Source organism: Dreissena polymorpha, chromosome 1 (assembly GCF_020536995.1).
Source record: "Dreissena polymorpha isolate Duluth1 chromosome 1, UMN_Dpol_1.0, whole genome shotgun sequence".
Taxonomy (NCBI): Eukaryota; Metazoa; Mollusca; class Bivalvia; order Myida; family Dreissenidae; genus Dreissena; species Dreissena polymorpha.
The window spans coordinates 197,229,790-197,251,098 of record NC_068355.1 but is presented as its reverse complement, the minus strand read 5'-3'; the positions used below and the strand labels follow the sequence as shown (position 1 = coordinate 197,251,098).

Sequence of the window (21,309 nt, the reverse complement as noted above, 5' to 3'; positions counted from 1 at the left end):
CTTACCATATCTACTGTACGCTTTGACAGATTTTCATGAAACTTGCCTCAAGTGTTGAAGGCATTGACACAATTGGCTGAGGGCATACGAGTCATTAAAGTCGAGTACTTCAAGATTAAAGGTTTTAGCCTCAGTTTCTGTATCCGCTCCATATCTCCTTTACAATTTGAAAGATGAGATGTGCAGAAGTCATGCAAGTTAATCTGGCCCAAGGTCATGGGCATACTTGAAGAACAAGTTTGAGCCATCGGTGTTGTATCCGCTCCATATTTCTCAAACCTTTTCAAGAATGTTATTCATTAATCTTCTATTTGCTTTGTTGTCATTATTTATTTTTTAATTGCATCAGCTTACAATGCTTATGATATTGACTTGGATGTGCCATTAAGCGTATTGTCTGACATGAGTTATACAACTGAACAACTTTAGGGGCGTTTAATAGAGCCAAAAAGACAATGTTTAACATTGTATTTTTTATTAACAATATTGCATAGATCATTGACATGTAGAAAGTTATTTTCAGTTTTTAAATACAAAAATAACTAAATAAACTATAGCATATTTTCTGGCTGAATTTCGTAATGCAACCACAGTTTCACACTTGGCTTTTGAAGCTTATTACTGTTAACACAACAGCTTCAGACTACTTAATAAATTAAGCCTGATAAATGTATAGAGACAAAAATCTTTTTCATTATCATTGAATGTGCAAGAAAAAAGAGATAATCTCTAAAATCTCTTAAACGCAGAATGTGTCTTAGCGAATTTCTTTGAATGTGTGGGAACAAAAGATAATCTCGTATTTGTTTAATGTTTATAAAATCTCTTTGACGCAGAAAGGGTCTTATTTAACTTCGTGCAATCAAATAACGTCTAATCAAATTTCATCATGCCAGCAACGATGTTGGACTCAATACCGCACTCGTCGGATCCTCGGAGGATCTTGAAGAAGCCTTGGTCTCCCCAGTCCTCGTTCCAGGAGTTGGCAACCAGCCAATAAGGAGTGGAGTCTTCTGTGCCCCATCCGAGGATCTTGATCGCATGGCCACCAAGCATCTGACCGGACTTGTGCTGGTACACACCTGAAGTCAAACAATAACAGTTTAGTTTGATGAGAGCATACACCTTAAGTCATACAAAAACACTGCGTGATAAGTAAAGACACATTAAGTCATACAAGATTACATTGCGTGCTGTGTAAAGACACCGTAAATCATACAACATCACATTGCGTGCTGTGTAAAGACACCTTAAGTCACACAAATTGACAATAATACTTCGTCTGATGTGTGTAGACACCTGACGTCATAAAATAATTATTTGTTTGAAGAGACACCTGGAGTCCTAGACAATACTTTTGTGTAATGTAGGTAGACACTTTAAGCCTTACAAAACTACTTTGAGTGATGTGTGTAGAAACATTAAGTCAAACAAGCATACTTTAGATAATGTATTGAGACACACAAAGTCATGCAAGAATACTTTATGTGATGTGTGTACACACCTGCAGTCAAACAGAAATACTTGTGTGATGTGTGTAGACACCTTAGGTCATACAAAACACTTTGTGTAATGTGTGTACACACCTGCAGTCAAACAAATATACTTTGTGTGATGTGTGTAGACACATGAAGTCATACAAGAACACTTGTGTGATGTATATAGACAAATTAAGTCATAAGAGCATACTTTAAGTGATCTGCGTAGACACCTTAAGTCATACAAGAATACTTTGTGTTATGTGTGTAGACACCTGAAGTCATACATGAACACTTGTATGATGTGTGCAAACACATGAAGTCATACAATAATGCTTTTTTTAATGCTTTTTTATAATTTTATAATGATTTTAAGTACAATATATCCCAATAAAAAAATAAGTTTTAGCTCTTACCAGATTTATATGTGGGGAAGTCAGCATAGACGGTGAATGCAGCCTCTACAGGTCCATTAGTCATAATCTCAGTCTGGATTTTCGCCACTCCGTTCACTGCGTATGCGCTCTTGGCTAAAACAGACACACATAGAGCAAAACGGAGCATAATAGTAACATCAACAGGAAAATTAGGTCAAAATTACTACTAATAATAATTATTTTCAAACTTTAGCAACGTTTAATAAAAGTTATATAATGCCTGAAAAAAAATCCTAAAAAGCAAAAGTAAGTCTCTTCTTAGCAAAAATTCAGTTTAGGCTGAAACTGTCATCCCTGAAACGCCTGTTCATTCTGAACAGGCTAATCGAGCATGACACTTTACGAACATCCATTTAGTCCCATTTTCCCAGAGCGGGTACTTATGCACCCAATTCTAAATCCACTTACCGTAGTGCTTGTCCTTGGTGAAGGTGACGTTATAGCCAGCTTCGCATTCCTTCTTGCATTTGGGGGTGGGACCATCGCCCTGGCAGGGCGCGAGCTTTCCAACAACGTGGTGGTCACAGGCCTTGATCTCATATGGCAGGCAACCCTGGGAGACAAAAAATAGAGGGCATTTTTCAAACTTGCCAATATTAGCGGTTCTGTGCAATGGTTAATCAGCCCCCAAAAAATAATTTATAATGGAACAATAATTTACACACGTGCATTAGGCCCCGTTTTTCCATAGTGAGGCTATAATATAACCATATAGGCCCTGGTAACCAATATGGGCCCTGGTATAGGCCCTGGTAACCAATATTTGGCCCTGGTATAGGCCCTGGTTACCAAAATGGGCCCTGGTATAGGCCCTGGTAACCAATATGGGCCCTGGTATAGGCCCTGGTAACCAATATGGGCCCTGGTATAGGCCTTGGTAACCAATATGGGCCCTGGTAGAGGCTCTGGTAACCAATATGGGCCCTGGTAGAGGCCCTTGTCACCAATTCTGGCTCTGGCATGGGCCTTGGTCTAAGGGCAATGGTATCCAACATTATTTTTATCGACTGATGAATTTTGATAAATACTGAATTATTTCTCAAATACCATTGACATGTCAGTCTTACCTGCTTGCTGTCCCATGGACCACCGGTGACAATACCGCTAGTTTTCAGGTAGTCCCAGGCACCCTCTAGGAAACCACCATTGCATCTGACGATATAAAAAGTGTTGCAGTTGGTTGATCTCAAAGGAAATATCACATAAAACTCCACAAATATTGTAAGTTTATAGAGTGTAGTTGCACTCTGGGAAAACCAGATGCGGACTTCACAGGCTAATCAGGGACAACTTTAGGGTCGACACTGGTTTGTTAAGATGAGTTGTCATTCCCAAATGCACTAAGCCCTGTTTACCCAAACTGAAAGCAAGGCTCATTTGGATGGTGAAAATTACCCGAGTTGAAACCAAACAGCATGTACACACAAATTATTGCCAGATTCCTAATTTAACTAGAGCTTTGTCACAGACGTGACGTATACACTACATGCTGCATTGACACAGAATATTTTGCATGCTGTCTTCACAAAACAAAACAAGCGAATTTATGGCGATTTTTAAGAATTATTATGCCATTATCATTTATGGCCATTTTGACCTTTGAACTCTTGAATTCTTTCGAATGACACGCCGTTCAATGACTGTGAACAAAATTAATGTACAGAGTCATTTTAAAATCTCACAATGAATGGCATAGTTATGGCCCAGACAAGCTCATTTATGGCGATTTTTAACTTTTGAACTCCAAGTGTGACCTTGGAGATATCAACGTAATTCTTTTGCATGACACACCGTCCAATGATTGTGATAAAATGTACCAAGTTATTTAAAATCTCACAATGAATGACATAGTTATGGCCCGGACAAGCTCATTTATGGCCATTTTTGACCTTTGAACTCAAAGTGTGAACTTGACCTTGGAGATATTGATGTAATTATTTCACATGACACACCGTCCAATAATTATGAACAAACAAACCAATTAATTTTAAAATCTCACAATGAATGGCATAGTTATGGCCCCGACAAGATCATTTATGGCCATTTTTGACCTATGAACTGAAAGTGTGACCTTCAGATTGGAGATATCGACGTAATTATTTTGCATGACACACCGTCAAATGCTGGTGAACAAATGTGCCAAATGATTTTAAAATCTCACAATGAACGACATAGTTATGGCCCGGACAAGCTCATTTATGGCCATTTTTGAGTTTTGAACTCAAAGTATGACCTTGCCCTTGGAGATATCGACATAATTCTTCTCATGAAACACCGCCCAATGATGGTGATATTGACGTACTTCTTTCGCATGACACACCTTCCCATTATGGTGAATAAATGTACCAAGTCATTTTAAAAATCTAACGATAAATGACATAGTTATGGTCCGGGCAAACTTTCAATTTAAAACACACTAAGTTACCCCCTGACCAAGTTTTTGACCCGGCATGACCCATATTCAAACTTGACGTAGACATCATCTAGATACAACTTCTGACCAAGTTTGGTGAAGATCGGATGAAATTTTCGGGACAGACAGACCGACCTACTGACCGACTGATAATGTTACTCCTATATAGCCATTTTATATACTCCTATACCATTGGTAATGGGGGTATAATAATGATTTTGACAGTAAACCAAAACAAGAGCACCGCATAACGGGTGTCATGCTCGGCTGCGAAAGCTTGTCAGAATTTTTTTCTTTTTTTTTTAGAGGTCACAGCGACCTTGACCTTTGACCTAGTGACCCAAAATGGGTGTGGCGTGTAGAACTCATCAAGGTGCATCTACATATGAAGTTTCAAAGTTGTAGTTGGAAGCACTTTGATTTTGATAGTTTTATATTAGAGGTCACAGTGACCTTGACCTTTGACCTAGTGACCCAAAAATGGGTGTGGCATGTAGAACTCATCAAGTTGCAACTACATATGAAGTTTCAAAGTTGTAGGTGGAAGCAATTTGATTTTAGAGCCTATGTTAAAGTTTGATATTAAAGGTCACAGTGACCTTGACCTTTGACCTAGTGACCCAAAAATGGGTGTGGCGTGTAGAACTCATCAAGGTGCATCTACATATGAAGTTTCAAAGTTGTAGGTGGAAGCACTTTGATTTTATAGCCAAGGTTTTAGCACGACGCCTAGGGCGGACGGGGGACGGAGGACAAGCTGGCTATGACAATAGCTCGGATTTTCTCCGAAAACAGCCTCGCTAAAAATGTTCTAGTTTTTCACTTACCCATTACCGCAGGTGTGGCAACAAGCTGTGAGATCCTCAGCAGCCAACTCGGCGTTCACTTTGCCATTAGACTGGATACAGATTCGGTCTGTGGCAGCCTCAACACAACCAAAAGCCTGCCAGGTAAAATACACAGGCATTGCTTTAAGTAGAAATGTGTCAATACTCAGTGTAATATCATGTAGAGATATAGAGGATATTTATTGGATTTAGTGGAATATAGATTTTTATTCACTAGTGAGCACAGAAAATGATATTTTTGTTATGATCACCAGTAAATTAAAATCAGTATTCCACCAAATCCAACAAATTTATTTTTATTTTATGCTTACAAATGATTATTTTTGTATTTTAAAAATTCCTGATAATATAATTCCCCGTTTGGCACCCCGAAATGTTAAAACATGTATTTTCAAGGGAAGGGTATCCGTATGTTTTTATAAACATTTTATGCAGAGTAGTTTCCCTTGGTGGGTGGCTAACAATGGGGAAACCAAAGATATCTAAAAATAGTTCTGGTCAAACAATGAAAATTATCTATAAATTTCACTGTTATTTTTCACTCATTGAAACAGTGAAATATCAGTTTTAATGAACTGATTTTTCGGCGTAAGCTGCATAAGCCAGCTTTTCACCCTGACTTGACCTTTGTAAGTGTCCAATAAAATTCAAATAAAATTTCCCGCGGCTAGGTACGAATGAATACACTTCATTTACTCCATTGGCTGATTTGAGTATACCACCAGAACATTGGAAACATATCCGCGTCTTTGTACCACTGTTTTACTGTATGAAACAATTTTATCTCTAATAAAAAGGCTTAATAGGTAGAACAGTTTTACACTCAATTCTCGACATCAATACAGTTTGTGCGTACACCTTTTATTTTCAGAGTATTACCAGCGCAAAAGCGTTTATACTTAAAAGGCTATTTTCTCATATTTAGTACTTACTTCCATATTCCTGTCAACATGTTAACATGTAAAAGTATAAAGAGCAGTGGAAGCGAAGCCTCACTTTAAAGAATTGCATTTCAACCCGCGAGGTTTCGGGTCAAGTCGCGGACATTCAGAGTTTATATACAGGTCATCACCGGAGTTCGCGGTCAGTAAAATAATCGTTATATAATAAAGACGCTATCCGTGAACTAGGTTACCTGGAATTTTCTTTAGACCAGAAATATGTTAAAAGAAGATATTCATCAATATAATTATGGTATGTCAATAATAGATTCTTAATGTGTTTTCAACAATACAATGATAAATATTATTTTTAATAAATTTAACAATAATTATTCCACCATATTGCCTAATGTACTAAAGTGATATTATGAGCATGTAACAGTTTATAGGTGTCTATCGCAACCGTTGATTATTTGTGATGTTTCTACTTCATATACACTTATAGTAATTAATGCAGCATCAACATACTAAAACAATATACCAGAAAGAGAAAAATAATGCATTTGAATATTAACCGTACTTTCGTTTGACAACTGATCATGCGTTTACGAGTTGAACCTAAATTTAGTTTTAGTGCAGATTTGTTCATACGACACAAAGACACAATATTGTTTTACGGATCATTTCGGCTTACAGGACTGGGTGGGTCACGTAAGAATATCGAATATAAAATATATTTTTATAAACAACTGGTAGCAAGGTGAGTTGCAGATAATTGATCAGTAACCACATTTTAACTAACTATTTTGACCTGTTAATTCTTTTCAGCTCAATTCAACAGTGCAAAATGCCCATAATATCACTTTAAGCATGAGCACGATGATTCTCGATACTGTTAATAATCGAATCAAATAGCAATGCCCGACAGACCACTAAAACAGGTTTGTTCTCGTGTGGCCGGTTGACTCATATGTTTAAATTTCACTTCCATTCTTCTTTTGGTTTTCTGTTTTGTATCTATAGGTTTATGACCAGCAATATGTTATAATGTAAAATAAGCCGCGAAAACTCCCCGTAACATCCCGTACTGCGTGTGATGCAGCTAAGAACTGCACAGAAAAAGACATTCGCTATCCTTGATCTCATTCATTAAACTATTTACGCCGTATATCTTTTTTAAAGATATTTCTTGTTCTTTATAAACCATCGTAAAGCATATGGAATATAGCGAAACTCCAAATGTCGGCTGTGACAGTGACCTCTAAGTGAACGACACGGTTTTACACACAACAGGTTGTCTTGATATGATAGTCATGTTCAGACATGTTATATGTACCCAGCAAGATCCACAGGCACCCTGATCTCTGACCTCCTTGATTGATGGACAGTTGGGCCACTGGGTGCGAGCATCAAACGTGTCAGGGACACTGGTCACCTGGAAAAACAGGAACCAGGAAATATTGTTAGAAATGAGAGCTCCCAAGTATTGATGAAACAAGTACTTTAAAAGTTAGCCAAGAAATATTGGTTTTACATTTGTAATAACATATTGATTGTAATTAGCATTGACAAATTGTTTCTACTTAACCAAGATACATGTATATTGTTTGTACTTAGCCAAGATATACTCATTGATTCTCCACTAAAGTAGTAAATTTGGAGTAAATTCTGTCCCACGTGTATATTTTCCTGTGATGTTGCTGGAAAACATGTTTGCTGCTTTGTATTTCACGAGAGTGTCATTACGAACTTAAAACATTCAATAACAGATGTTTTTTATTAGGCAAGAAATAGTGTTTGTAATAAGCCAAGATATATTGTTTGTACTTAGCCAAGACATAAGGCTAGTATTTAGCTGAGACATATTGTAAGTACTAGGCCAAACATATTGTTAGGCCTGAGCCAAGACCTATTGTTTGTACTTAGCCAAGACATGTTGTTTATACTTTAATAGCTAACACATGATGTTTATACTTATCCAGGAAATGTTTGTTTTATTTGCCAAGAAACAATGCGATAACAAGTTCGAGAAATACTGTTTTAAATGAACAAAACATCCTTTTTAAACTTAGTCAAGAAACTTTGCTTTAACTGAGACTAAATAAATGGTTTTAACAGAGTTGAAGAGTATGTATAAGGTAACAGAAAATGTGTATTTATTATCTCAAATAAAAAATCTGCCTGTAAGTATTTACATTTTAATTGTTTTAAAGATTCATTGCCAAAAAATGCTATAATGAAATTATTCTGAAATTAAATTCTGAAATTTAAGCATTTGATTTTTGAAGATTTCAAGATTTTGAAAACCAGGGGTCAAATGACCCCTTACTTGAAAAGTTCAGGAGTCAGATTAAACGGCCACCGGAAAAACTTTGCGAAACCGAAATTTCGCAAACTTAAGTACCCTTTTTCTTGAAGGTTTGCTTATTTGTGATAAAGTATAAGATAAAAGTCTAACTTGTGATTAATAATTGGTTATTTTTGCTTGTTAAATGCGTTTTCTTCACTATGAACTTTATTTGCAAAGTTGGGGTTCCCATGGGATTTTTGTATATTCCCATGGGATTTTTCATTATCCCATGGGAATTTTGGTTTCTCCCATGGGATTTTTCTTCAGCTTTTTTTATGGGAGAAAAAATCCCATGGGATTTTCAAAAACATAAAACACGTTCGTTTGTGCTTAGTTATCGATTTTAAGCATAGTTAAAGCATTTGTGCTTATTTTCGTTCAATTTACTTTGATAGAAAAAAAATCCCATTTTTGTATGGGAAAAAAAAATCCCATGGGATTTTTTTCTAATTTTTAGAGATTTATTCATGTAACCTTCAGAAACACTACCTTTTAACAAATGATGAGCATTTATCGCGATTTCAACGCGTTAAATCGTGTTTAAAAAAAATCCCATGGGATTTTTTTGTCCCATGGGATTTTTTTGTCCCATGGAATTTTTTTCCCCATGGGATTTTTTTCCAATGGGATTTTTTTAAAGGTATAAGTTTCTAAAAGCTATATAATAATAATAATAATAATAATAATAATAATAATAATAATAATAATAATAATAATAATAATAATAATAATAATAATAATAATGATAATAATAATAATCGTGCTCAATATGATGAATTTGTACTTTTAAGCGACTAACATTTTTATTCGAGCCGATCGTCGAGTCCGAATGGTGAGTATAAGAGCAATTTACCAGTACAAATAAATCTCACTTGTGTAGAGAACGCTACCGTACTATAAAATAATCTTGATAATAAGCCATATCATTTCTCGACAGAAAATGAAAACAGTATCCATATTGATGTCAGCAATGTCCCCTGCTATGATAAATATTGACAAAATGAAAAACCTTGACAATAATTCCGTGTCGAATACGCATTAGATTATAGCAATCAAATTCATATAAGCATTGATAAGATAATATGCGAAAATGGGTCTTATGTCAAATACGGCCAGCGTAGCTCCATTCCATAATGTCCGGTATTAAGTCACGTCAAGTTTCGTGGTCGAATTATAGCATAATAATCATTTTCACATTACGCGAATCATATGAGTTTCCCTACATATATTGTGTTAAAATGTATGTTACACTAATGTGCGATGATGAAAAGGGGATTTCGGTAATTCTACATTCGCCCGCCTAGTACCGAAATCCCCATATTTACGCCTTAAAGGGTCAATAGGTCATCGGTATGAATGGTTTTTGACTTCACATGAATGTTAAGGTGCAAAAAAATGATATTAATTTTAATTATTAAGCACTCTTGACAGCATTAAGTTGCCTCTCAGTGGGGATTTCGGTAATTCTACACTAGAACTTAAACGCGCGCCGGTACCGAAATCCTGCTGTACAAACCTTCAAGTGTCAACAAAATTATTATAGTGTTTTTTTTCATTAGCGACCAGCGACATGTATTATCTCCCATTCGGTTACTTCTTTTGGAAAATAATTAGCGGGGATTTCGGTACTGCTACATTCGTACGCCCAGAGCCGAAATCACCCATGTTTACGCCAATCCCCCATATTACGCCTTAAAGGGTCTATATGTCAATATGTTTGGGTTTTGGCTTTGCATTAATGTTGATTTGTACACAATCATATTAGTGTTAATCATTTAAACACTCTTATCAGAATATTTTTTCCATTATTAAATAGTTTATTAATGTGAAATATGTGTAAACGAATGTAAAAAAGGTAAAATGTACATTTAAAACATTGGTTTCACAAAAGTATATGTAAATATAACATGACATAGTAATAATAAGTCTTCAGAAAGTATTTTCCAAACAAATCTGATGAAACAAATGATATCGTACTACCTTATTTACAATATTCTATACACTTTTGCAATTTAGTTATCAATGTTTAATCAAAGCATAAATCAGCATATGTTGCCTCTTAGCGGGAATTTCGGTAATTCTTAACAAGCACATAAACCCGCGCCGGTACCGAAATCCCCGCTGTACAAACCTTCAAGTGTAAAAAAATACTGATTTAAGTTTAAATAAAGGGAACAATAGTATTTTTGGCCACCAAAAAGCACTTCCGCGTCAACAAAACGATTGAAATTATGTCAGAAACCCAGCTTTTCATTGTAAAAATTGCTATACACCATCGGCCGCCGAGAGCGGAATACTGCGCTTGGCCGCTAAACAATGTGGATTGCATCAAATTAAATGTCAATTTTCGATTTTATTACAAAAATAAACACTGCCTTTTTATAAATATGTCAAGCACGTACACTTAACAAAAAAAATCGATATATCTTTATGTAATGTAGAAAAGTAAAGCGCTTTATATATAAAAATGTTTTATAATGTCTCTCTGGTTGAGAAAAAAAAAATTAACAAAACCATGTAGAACATATAATATGTTTTCATAATTAAAAATAAATATTTAATGATGCACGTGATGTCTTATAATTGATATAAGTTCACGTGTCATTGAACGAGTTAAGGGAGAGATGCGAATTAAATTACACATAATTAAAAACTGATACTATACTGTCAGCTTGATTTATAAATTGTGTTCCATCGCGCCAATATATTCATTGTTCCATGAAATTGTGTATAAAAGCAAAACGATTGAAATTATGTCAGAAATCCTGCTTTTTACATGAAATGATCTTTAACACTTTATTTATTCCAATCAGGTAAATAACAAATACAATAATACGGGGAAGTCTATACTGTGTATTAGAAACTTGTTGTGGATATCCCTATCTTATCCGCTCAATACACATCCACCTGGCTACTGTACAGAAAAACATAGATTTACTTCCAAAATAACTGATTTCATTAATTGCTAACTTGTTGTCTACATTTTAAATTAACAACGATAATGGATCAACATCACCGTTGCACAATTATTAAGTTCACAGTAATCTGTACTTTAAATAGATAGCCTAATTAAAGACGGTGCTAATAAAGAACAAAGCGTGAATGTGGATATTAAGAAATTAGATCCTTTTTTGCATGACACTGGCAGTATATCATTTTATCTTATATAAATAAGCCACATTTAAGACATGGATAAAATTAAAATAAGACACATTTGCATCTTTCACTAAATTTTCTTAAAAAAAACATGTGAAACTGAAGAAAAACATTTATTGCTGACACATTATTCTAAAAGTCGACTGACAACTTAAGTTCAAAGAGGGATTTACAATTAAATAAGATCCATTTTCGCATGATGCTGGTTGTAGAGCAAGCAATACATTTCTTACTGACACATTATTCTAAAAGTCGACAGGCAACATAAATTCAAAGAGGGAACCACAATTAAATAAGATCAATTTTCGCATGATACTGGTTGTATAGCAAGTAGTCACATAATAATTACAGCTTGCATTAGTTGCAATAATTTTGTTAAGTGCGCGTGCTTCTGAACGTTGCGTTAAGCGAGAGTGTTGTCATTTTGTTAGTTTTATTTTTTGGTATTATGTATGATTATTGCTTGTTTTGAATTTGAAATAAACGCTTTCTGGCAAATAAGCATCGTCTTAATTTTAATACAAATAATGAACATTTGACATACAAAATGTCCAATAACATACCGGCAATAACCTTATATATATGTTAATTTCTTTGCATGTTTATACCGAAATTATAGCCGACATCGGCAGTTAGGGAAATTTTGTGACACACTTTAACACATCAAAAATGCATGATAGTTCTTTTTTCATATGATATTCCCCTGGTTGCTTACCGGTGTATTGGTGCAGTTGATAACCCCGCCGGGACTACAGTAGGGTGCTAATACACACGTGTATCGTGTTCAATACAATCGTCTTAATTTTAATACAAATAATAAACATTTGACATACAAAATGTCCAATAACATATCGGCATTAACATTATATATATGTTAATTTCTTTGCATGTTTATACCGAAATTATAGCCGACATCGGCAGTTAGGGAAATTTTGTGACACACTTTAACAAATCAAACATGCATGATAGTTCTTTTTTCATATGATATTCCCCTGGTTGCTTACCGGTGTATTGGTGCAGTTGATAACGCCGCCGGGACTACAGTAGGGTGCTAATACACACGTGTATCGTGTTCAATACCCGATCCATGCTACAACGTGTGAGAACGGGAATTTCGGTAATTCTACCTTTTTTTAGCTTGCGCACCTCTAATGGGCACATATCCAAATATAATTTAATTAATTATTTTCCTAATCAGCATCATTTCACTAAACTACATGCAAATTTGTAGGTAGGCTTTCCATGCTTAAAAAAAATAAACCGATTTTTTCAAAACCACCCTCACGCTCGGCTTTTGTCCAGTTTATTTTCACCCCTGGGGTATATAAAAGTTCCATAATTCATTCAAATTTCCAAATATGGGCATGCAGTTGGTGTGTACAGATGCAGTAAAGGTGTTTAAAGTTTAAACAAGATGAAATAAGTATTCTTTTACAGACATTTATTGTTTACAAATTTTAATCTATGGAATAGCGCCATGAAATGTAAGTGATTTCAGCCAAGTAAAAATTGGGTCGGTTAAAAACAAAGTGTCATAAAATTCAAAATAGTATCATTTAAGTTATATTTTAAACTAAGTTTTTATAGAAACACTATATACAGCAAAAATACCAAAAAATAGACAGATTTACCGTTTACTTTTTGAAATAAAAATAAAAATGCAACATGCATCATTCGTATTTTCAGCAGTAAATTAATCAATTTAGCCATAACGTTGTTTTAATTTTAAAATTGAAGGATGTGCATACAATTTTCAACATATTTAACAATAAACATAGCTTATGTGCTATATTAAATCAAATTACGTTAGAAAAGAAATAAAACGCGTCGCAAAAAGTATGCGATGTCGGCAGGAATCGAACCTGCGCGGGAAAATCCCAAAAGATTTCTTATTCATCGCCTTACCCACTCGGCTACGACAACTTCACATCTGTGTAACCTTAAATAAGATTTATATAAATAAACAGGAAAAAAGGCTCGCTCGATCTTCGAAGAAATCGCGAAATCGTATTTTTCAGATGATAATTGGATCAAAGTCAATATTTATAGTGAAAATAATGTAATCTAAATGAATAAGTTAAACATATATCAAAATTCGAAGTTTGAAAAAAATAAAATGCATCTCTCGGAAAGAAGCGATCATTGAAGATCGGCAATGGCTTATGTATGAAGTGAAAGGACAGTTGAAAGTTTCCTTTTTGCACGTTAATGATTCTGATAATATGATGACAAAGGCAGCAGTCCTATGTAGTATTGTGTTTGACCGGAGAGTAGCGTGATCTGTGTCGGTGTTGGGCGCTCTGAGGGCGCAATCCGGCTACACTAGGTACATAGGAACCTCTTGTGGCTATAGTCCATGGATCGGGTTCGGCAGACAGAGAACATGTAAATTTTTATATGTATGTTTTATATCTTAATTACCTAAACGTATATTTATCCTGGTTACTTATTTATTGGGGTTTGAGTTAGTCGCAATGATTGTAGATACGTTGTTCTATATTTAGTAAGTATTTGGAGGACGAGTGGCACGGGCACGCGCTTTATTATCACTTATGCAAGGAACGCGTTTTGTTTATATACGTATTTTTGATATTCCGATAGGCTTAAGGGAGGTAACTTATTCAAGCAAAACGCGATATTTTTTGCGATGCCTTTTTATAACTCTTGTTTAATTAATTACATACGAATATACAGCTAAATTTAAGATGATTTTTACCAGAAAAAAAAATTTCGGAGAAAAATATATTGAGATTTTGATATTCCATAGAATGCGAGTCTCCATATATATTTTCTATTGCAGGGGAGGTAATTTAAAATTTTTAAAGTCTCCGAATTGGTCTTTGTTGTATCTATTTACGTTTATTTTCAAGCTAATGGCGATTAAAAAATTAATTATTATTAGTATGTGCTCACATGGATATTGGTACGGATATATCGTGTTCATATAAGTGTTACTACATGCATTTCATTCACCATTCAGGTCGGGCTACACAAATCTCGTGAAGAGGCCAGTAGGACCTGTAAACAAACTCTCATACACACACTCTTCACTCATCGTGGCGCTCTCGCATGCCTGAGGCGATATATAAGACCGATGTCATGTATAATACTGTATTCGCTGGTATTTTCGGTTGATATGTTTGATTGCTTAGGACGCAATGAATATAGTGTATTTATATTTAATCGAAGTGAGCTCATTGTTGTTTCTGGCGGTCTTCAATTTCTGGTAATAGTTTCGCGATTAAAGACGTCGGTTCTCGGTTAGGTGTGGAATGTTCTTATTTGTTAATGTGCCAAGTGCTTAAAGGCGGTTTATAGCACTTTATTAGTCGGCGTTTCAAGAGAATGGGTAATAAATGCAAATCAGTAGGTGCTTAGAAGACTTAAGTACGGCAAGAACCACAACTCACTCTGCTAGGAACGATTACCACTGCCTGTCTGCAGCAGACGACAAATGATTCTGCTCTAGCAGTGAATGTATATACCAGCTTGTAAACGCCATTGGCCAGTCTAGTGTTTATCATTAAAATATGCACATATTGGCTGCTTTCATGGAAAACGAGGCTTAATGCACGTCAAATAAGATTAGCCTGTGCACAATGATAAGCATATGCAATGCGAACAAGCTAATCAAGGACGACAACAGCGAACAACATCAGTGCCTTCAGCGCTTTGATTTATAATATACATTATGTCCTATCTTATATGGCGTATAGCTACTAATATATGTGTGTATAAAATATGTTAACCGTCTTTATTTTTTAAATAAATGAAATCATACTGAAACTCTACGAATTGAGGATTTACATGTTTTTATGAGCTGTCAAAGATTATTACAAACAACAATTATTATCTTTTTTAATGCAGACACTTTAAAAGACTGTGGGTGCGGACCCAGGATCCTGCGATAAATCAAACGGAAAGGTACTTTAGGTACTTAAGCTACGTTGAAGAAACTCGGACATTGTTGACGCCCTGTCTTCAATAAATACTGTTTTTGAGTGAGGTAAAACTTACAAATGTATTTGTTAGCCAATTGACGTGTATCGTGGTATTTTGAAATTATTTTTAAAATAACTGGGCTAAGCATTGGTTTCGGTAGAAAAGTACTGCAACAATTTCGCTAGATTTGAACACATTTTAACACTCCGCATTATGATATTTTGATTCAATTTTTCATATTTATACCAAGTGAGTTTTTATTTGACCGCCTTGCGGATACAGATCCATTAGCATGTGCTTGTGTATTATAATAACAATTAATGAGTTTATTTACTACTTACAGTATCGTTATTTTCATCAACATCATCGTTATCATCGTTATCATCATCATCATCATCAACATAATCATCATCTCATCATTATCATCATCATCATCATCATCATCATCATCATCATCATCATCATCATCATCATCATCATCATCATCATCATCATCATCATCATCATCATCATCATCATCATCATCATCATCATCATCATCATCATCATCATCATCATCATCATCATCATCATCATCATCATCATCATCATCATCGTCATCATCATCGTCATCATCATCGTCATCATCATCATCATCATCATCATCATCATCATCGTCGTCGTCGTCGTCGCCCTCGTCCTCGTCCTGCTCCTCCGCCTCCACCGCATCATCAGCAGCAGCATCGTCATCAGCAACAGCAGCAGCATTATCGTCACTATCACCAACAACATCGTTATGGTCGTCATCGTCGTGATCATCATCATCAGTGTCATCATCATCATCATCGTCATTGTTATCGTCGTTGTTCTCCTCCTCGTCGTCGTCATCGTCATCATCGTCGTCATCGTCATTCTCATCATGAACAATTTCAACAACCGTAAAACCTATCGCTCAGCTCATTTTTGCAGTGAATTCGGATGTTATATCAAATCTTTTTGATTAATAGAGTTTGCTGCTTAATGTATTAATAACTAAATAATAATGTTGATAATATTGAAAATAAATGGTTTCAATTTTATTTATCCGTTTAAGATGCAGTATTTGACCAAGTCAATTTGTCGCTAAAAGTATTCATTACACATTCAATCCAAAAAACGTTACGAGTTGCTATTGAAACTATAATCGCATTCCGATAAAAATGGTGTCTGTATTAGGGCCTGTTTAATTTCTACGCTTCATTGCAATTCATAAAAATATTTTTAAGGGTACCGGTATATCTAGACACACTCTGTTATCCAAACAATCCTTGTGATCATAAACAAATAAACAATGAAATATAAATAAAATTAGATGATAAAAAATGGTATCTTCCTTTTGCTGTTGCTAGTTATCAACAGAGTAGCAAAACTTTTAAATATAAATTATATTCAATTCATAGGCACGCTTAAAGATTTGAAGTTTATCTAAATCTATAAGCGCAAACATATTTATGTTTGTTAACACAAAGCTGTGGCAGTTTTCTGATTGCGCTTGAAAAGATGTGATTGTTGTTGTTGCATTAATAGTATCATTAGTTTGTATTTCCAGATTAGGTATTCCACCATACATTTTGTTTTTAATCAGATGTCTTATAATTGGCATTGCAATATTTCAATAACGAGTAATCAACACAATTGACTTTATGTATTTTTAATTGTTTATCCATATTATCATTAACACTTGAGGGAAAAATAAGCTGTGTCATTTTTTATTTTTTATTTTACTTATGGTTCAGACAACTCTGCTTTTACTATATGCCGTAATAATTATAAGTTTCCGTTCACTTAAAGATATTGTTTTTCGTGTTGGAAAATTTAAATACGAAAAATATTTAGAGACAAGTGTGTTATGTTTGTTTGTCAATTATTTAATTGAAGTAGAAATAATACATCAGTGTACATAATTTTATTGTGTTGTTCCCTTCGTTCTTTACTTTAAAAATACAACTTAACAGCTTTGCAATCAACTGAAATAATATATAAAAAGTAAAAACAATAAACGTTTGGCTTTCTTTATACGATATCATTTCAAACGCTGTTGGAAGGAACCATTGCTTATTAGAGGTTTACAAGGTAATTTACCCAAGTACGCAAATGTAATGGTCGATTGCCCTTAGGCATGATTCTGTTTTATTACTTTAATCCGGTTGTAAAAATGCATGACCGAAGGGTCATCAGATAAGCAAAAACAGGGCCAAAATCTGATAAAATAGCGCTGTATAACTGACTGTACGAAAATCCGTATGTCCGAAAATTTAGAATCATGAAAACATAAATATTTTGGCTTAAAAAGGAAATGTAAGAAAATTTAGAATGTAAGAGAAAATACGGTGGTTTTATGGTGTTTAAATCGATTAGAAATAGCAAAACCTAAAGACATTATCTCAAGTGTGATTTTCAAAAGATTTTATATGAATGTACACACACGGTAAAACTAGTCTATTAAAATGCAATACCTTCATTGGTTCTCATGTTTTTAATATTTATTAAACATAGGTTTTTGTGAACACTTGTTGTTATATAATATTGAAATGTACACGCATACTGAACATAAAATCATTAGCATAACGGCTAAGTTGGTTTTTACTAAGATTGCAATAGTGTTTATTTTATTATTATAAATCTTATGAGGATAATTTTGAAAGTATGACACAGAATATCTGAAGAAGATATATACATAATCACATATGTTGTTGTTGTTGTGGTTATTGTTTCAATATTTTTATGAGTATCATACATTCAATGACGAATAGCTATTAATTTGTCATACAAACACCATAATTATTATTGGATTGCGGAGATTAAACAAATCGATTCCCTAGTAACTGATATAACTGATACATTTTTTGAGCGACAATTTGAAACTAAATCTAGTATTATTTAAATTTGATTATTTTAATGGCAGACTTTTTTTATTAACCCCAATTAATGTGAACGCAACGTTTCTTTTATTTAAATCGCTGAGTACGAAGCATCAAGCTATTTTTTAATTAATTGACAGTGATCTTTAATGTATGTCATAATATAAATTGAAATCAATCTTAATTAAAGCTTGAGTGGTTGGTTTGTAATAAGTTTTGTAAATGTTGCTGTAGGATATGTATGCACAATAAATACTAACGCTCTGGCATATTGTGATGGTGATATGATTATATATTGCATAATGAATATGTGATAATGTTCTTGTGATAATATTGAGGCTATAATTAGTTTTTAAATTAAGCTAGCTAATTTCAAATAAGATACAAACACATCCCAATCCTAAAATTATCAGTAAGTTATAGTATTGTTTGCCTCTAGGCGCATAATTAATTGAAGGCCTAGTTTATCTGTTAATCCTCGCCCCATGTGGTGTCCCAGTGGGTAAACTGATATAATACACGATGTATTGGTCCACAATTAAATCTCTTATAAAAACATGTCTCTCAGGTGACTGAAAAATGGCTGTGTAGATACAACAAATACTACTACAACGGAGACTAAGATAACACATGTTACACTTAATTTGTCTTCCTTGCGTTCTTCTTATACGACAAACAGTTCTAAAACAAAAAAGCAAAAAGCCGCTACTGCTACTGCTTCGGCTACTCTAACTGCTACTGCTACTGCTGCCGCTGCCGCTGCCACTGCCGCTGCCACTGCCGCTGCCACTGCCGCTGCCACTGCCACTGCCGCTGCCACTGCCACTGCCACTGCCGCTGCCACTGCCGCTGCCGCTGCCAGTGCTGCTGCTGCTACTGATAGTGCTACTGCTACTGCCACTGCTACTGCCACTGCCACTGCCGCTGCCGCTGCCACTGCCGCTGCCGCTGCCGCTGCTGCTGCTGCTACTGATAGTGCTACTGCTACTGCTACTGCTGCTGCTGCTTCTGCTGCTGTTGCTACTGCTACTGTTACTGCTACTGCTACTGATACGGCTACTGCTACTGCTACTTCTACTGCTACTTCTACTGCTACTGCTAGTGCTACTGCTACTGCTACTGCTACTGATTCTGCTACTGCTACTGCTACTGCTACTGCTGCTGCTGCTGCTGCTACTGCTGCTGCTGCTGCTACTGCTACTGCTACTAATGATAATTATTCTCCTTCTACTTCTCTTTCTACTATTGCTAGCGATGCTTCATAATTTATTTTTAAATGTATCATTTTGTTAAAACAGGAAAGAACTGTTATATATATTTTCTTAAAGGTGTAAAGAATCTAAACTTTCCTGCGATTAAAGTTTTATTTAACTGGATTAGTATAGGCCACATAACAGACGCTATTGTACTGATTTGTACTAAACAACATTTTGTCATAATCAACAGTTTTAACATGCCGCAGTTTCCTTGGAAGTTAACCTTTGATTGGAGTTATGTATAAAACATTAACAAGGTATTTGTTGACAGTTTGTCCTGTCACAATTATATATTAGTTGAGCCAAACGTGTGATAAAGATCCCTTTTGGGGTGGCGATAAATACTTTTCATATTGTTCAACAGTGGGAGACTGAGAAAACATATGTTACAATTAATTTGTCTACTTTGCCTGCTTCTTCTTTATATATTTTTCTTGCTAATCGTTTAAGTTTAGTTTTAGTTAAGTAGGTATATCAATTTACATTTTTTGATAGATATTTATTTGGATAGTAATAGTATGTTTTATTTGACTTGACATCATTGAACCGGTTTATTCATTGATAAGATCGGGATCTCCACAGGTTTTTAATCTCGATAATTAGGTGGGGAGAAGGGTCCGAATGATAATGTTGTCGTCGGCTTACGAATCACATTTCACAAGTTTTAGACAAATATGCATACGTTATAAACCTAATTTAAGTATTACATAGATAATAACTTATCTTTATTTTGATGAACTACGTTTAAGGTATAAAACTATAATTATCTATGTGTTGTGTGCCGCATACATACCATCTTGCTTTTTTTAATTTGATCACAACGGTCCGAAGTCATTAACATTCGGCTCTAGCAGAAGTGCCCCCCCGGAGAACTGCCCCCCCAAAGATTTTTCACTGGGCGGAGAACTGCCCCATCACTGTTTTTGTATAGGGCGGAGAACTGCCCCCCTGCTGATTAATAAGGGGCGGAGAACTGCCCCCCTGTCAGAATTGATGACCCGGAGAAGTGCCCCCTAATTAAAGAAATAGCGGTGATATATAAAGCGAGTATTATAATGACAATAACGCCAGTAACTTTCTTGCTATTATGTATGGAAATTGAGTGAAATTTCAAAAGTAATATAAAGTTGTACAAGTAATAACAGTTATAAAACGGCATAAAATACTTACCTCGGCATGGACGTCGTCACGTCGCCAACTTTATAATCACGTGATTTGCGTCAATGTGAACAAAGAAAAACAAATAAATTTTTGCTAATAAAAAGTTTTCGCGGCTGAATTATTTTATATTTTCCCCGTAATAAAAACAAACAATTAGCATGCAATTTAATCCATCCTTATGCCAGCTGAAAACAATAATTTATTTGTTTGTTTTCGCCAATTACGGATTTGGACGGTTCAATATAATAAACCCGTATGCGGCTTTTATCAAAGCTAACAAGTTCTTAACAATTAAGGTCGGTCCGGTCTACCAATTAAAAGATTAAAAGATCGCGGTACTTATCGTTAACGGTAACAAGTTATCTGCCTGCCTTATTAGCTGCTAATTAAAGCAACTGTTACCGATTTTGTTTGTTTGGCATGTCGACATGATCTGCTCAAAATGCAAACTGCGGACGACTCGACGGTCTGGCGATGCTACCGACGGATAAGGTGCTAGAAGACATGA

At 35.0% G+C, this 21,309-nt stretch overlaps 1 protein-coding gene across 1 annotated transcript in view; it reads right to left on the bottom strand.

The window, feature by feature from the left end:
• Positions 1–458: 458 nt before the first annotated feature.
• LOC127865684 (cathepsin B-like) overlaps positions 459–21,309 on the bottom strand; it is a 62,515-nt gene continuing 41,664 nt past the window's right edge. Inside the window, exons 2-7 of the mRNA XM_052405622.1 lie at positions 7,394–7,492; positions 5,156–5,271; positions 2,983–3,067; positions 2,324–2,468; positions 1,895–2,008; positions 459–1,082 (exon numbers count right to left, since the gene is read on the bottom strand). Of these exons, the coding sequence (XP_052261582.1) occupies positions 874–1,082; positions 1,895–2,008; positions 2,324–2,468; positions 2,983–3,067; positions 5,156–5,271; positions 7,394–7,492 (768 nt within the window). The 3' untranslated portion in view covers positions 459–873. The remainder of the gene's footprint in view (positions 1,083–1,894; positions 2,009–2,323; positions 2,469–2,982; positions 3,068–5,155; positions 5,272–7,393; positions 7,493–21,309) is intronic.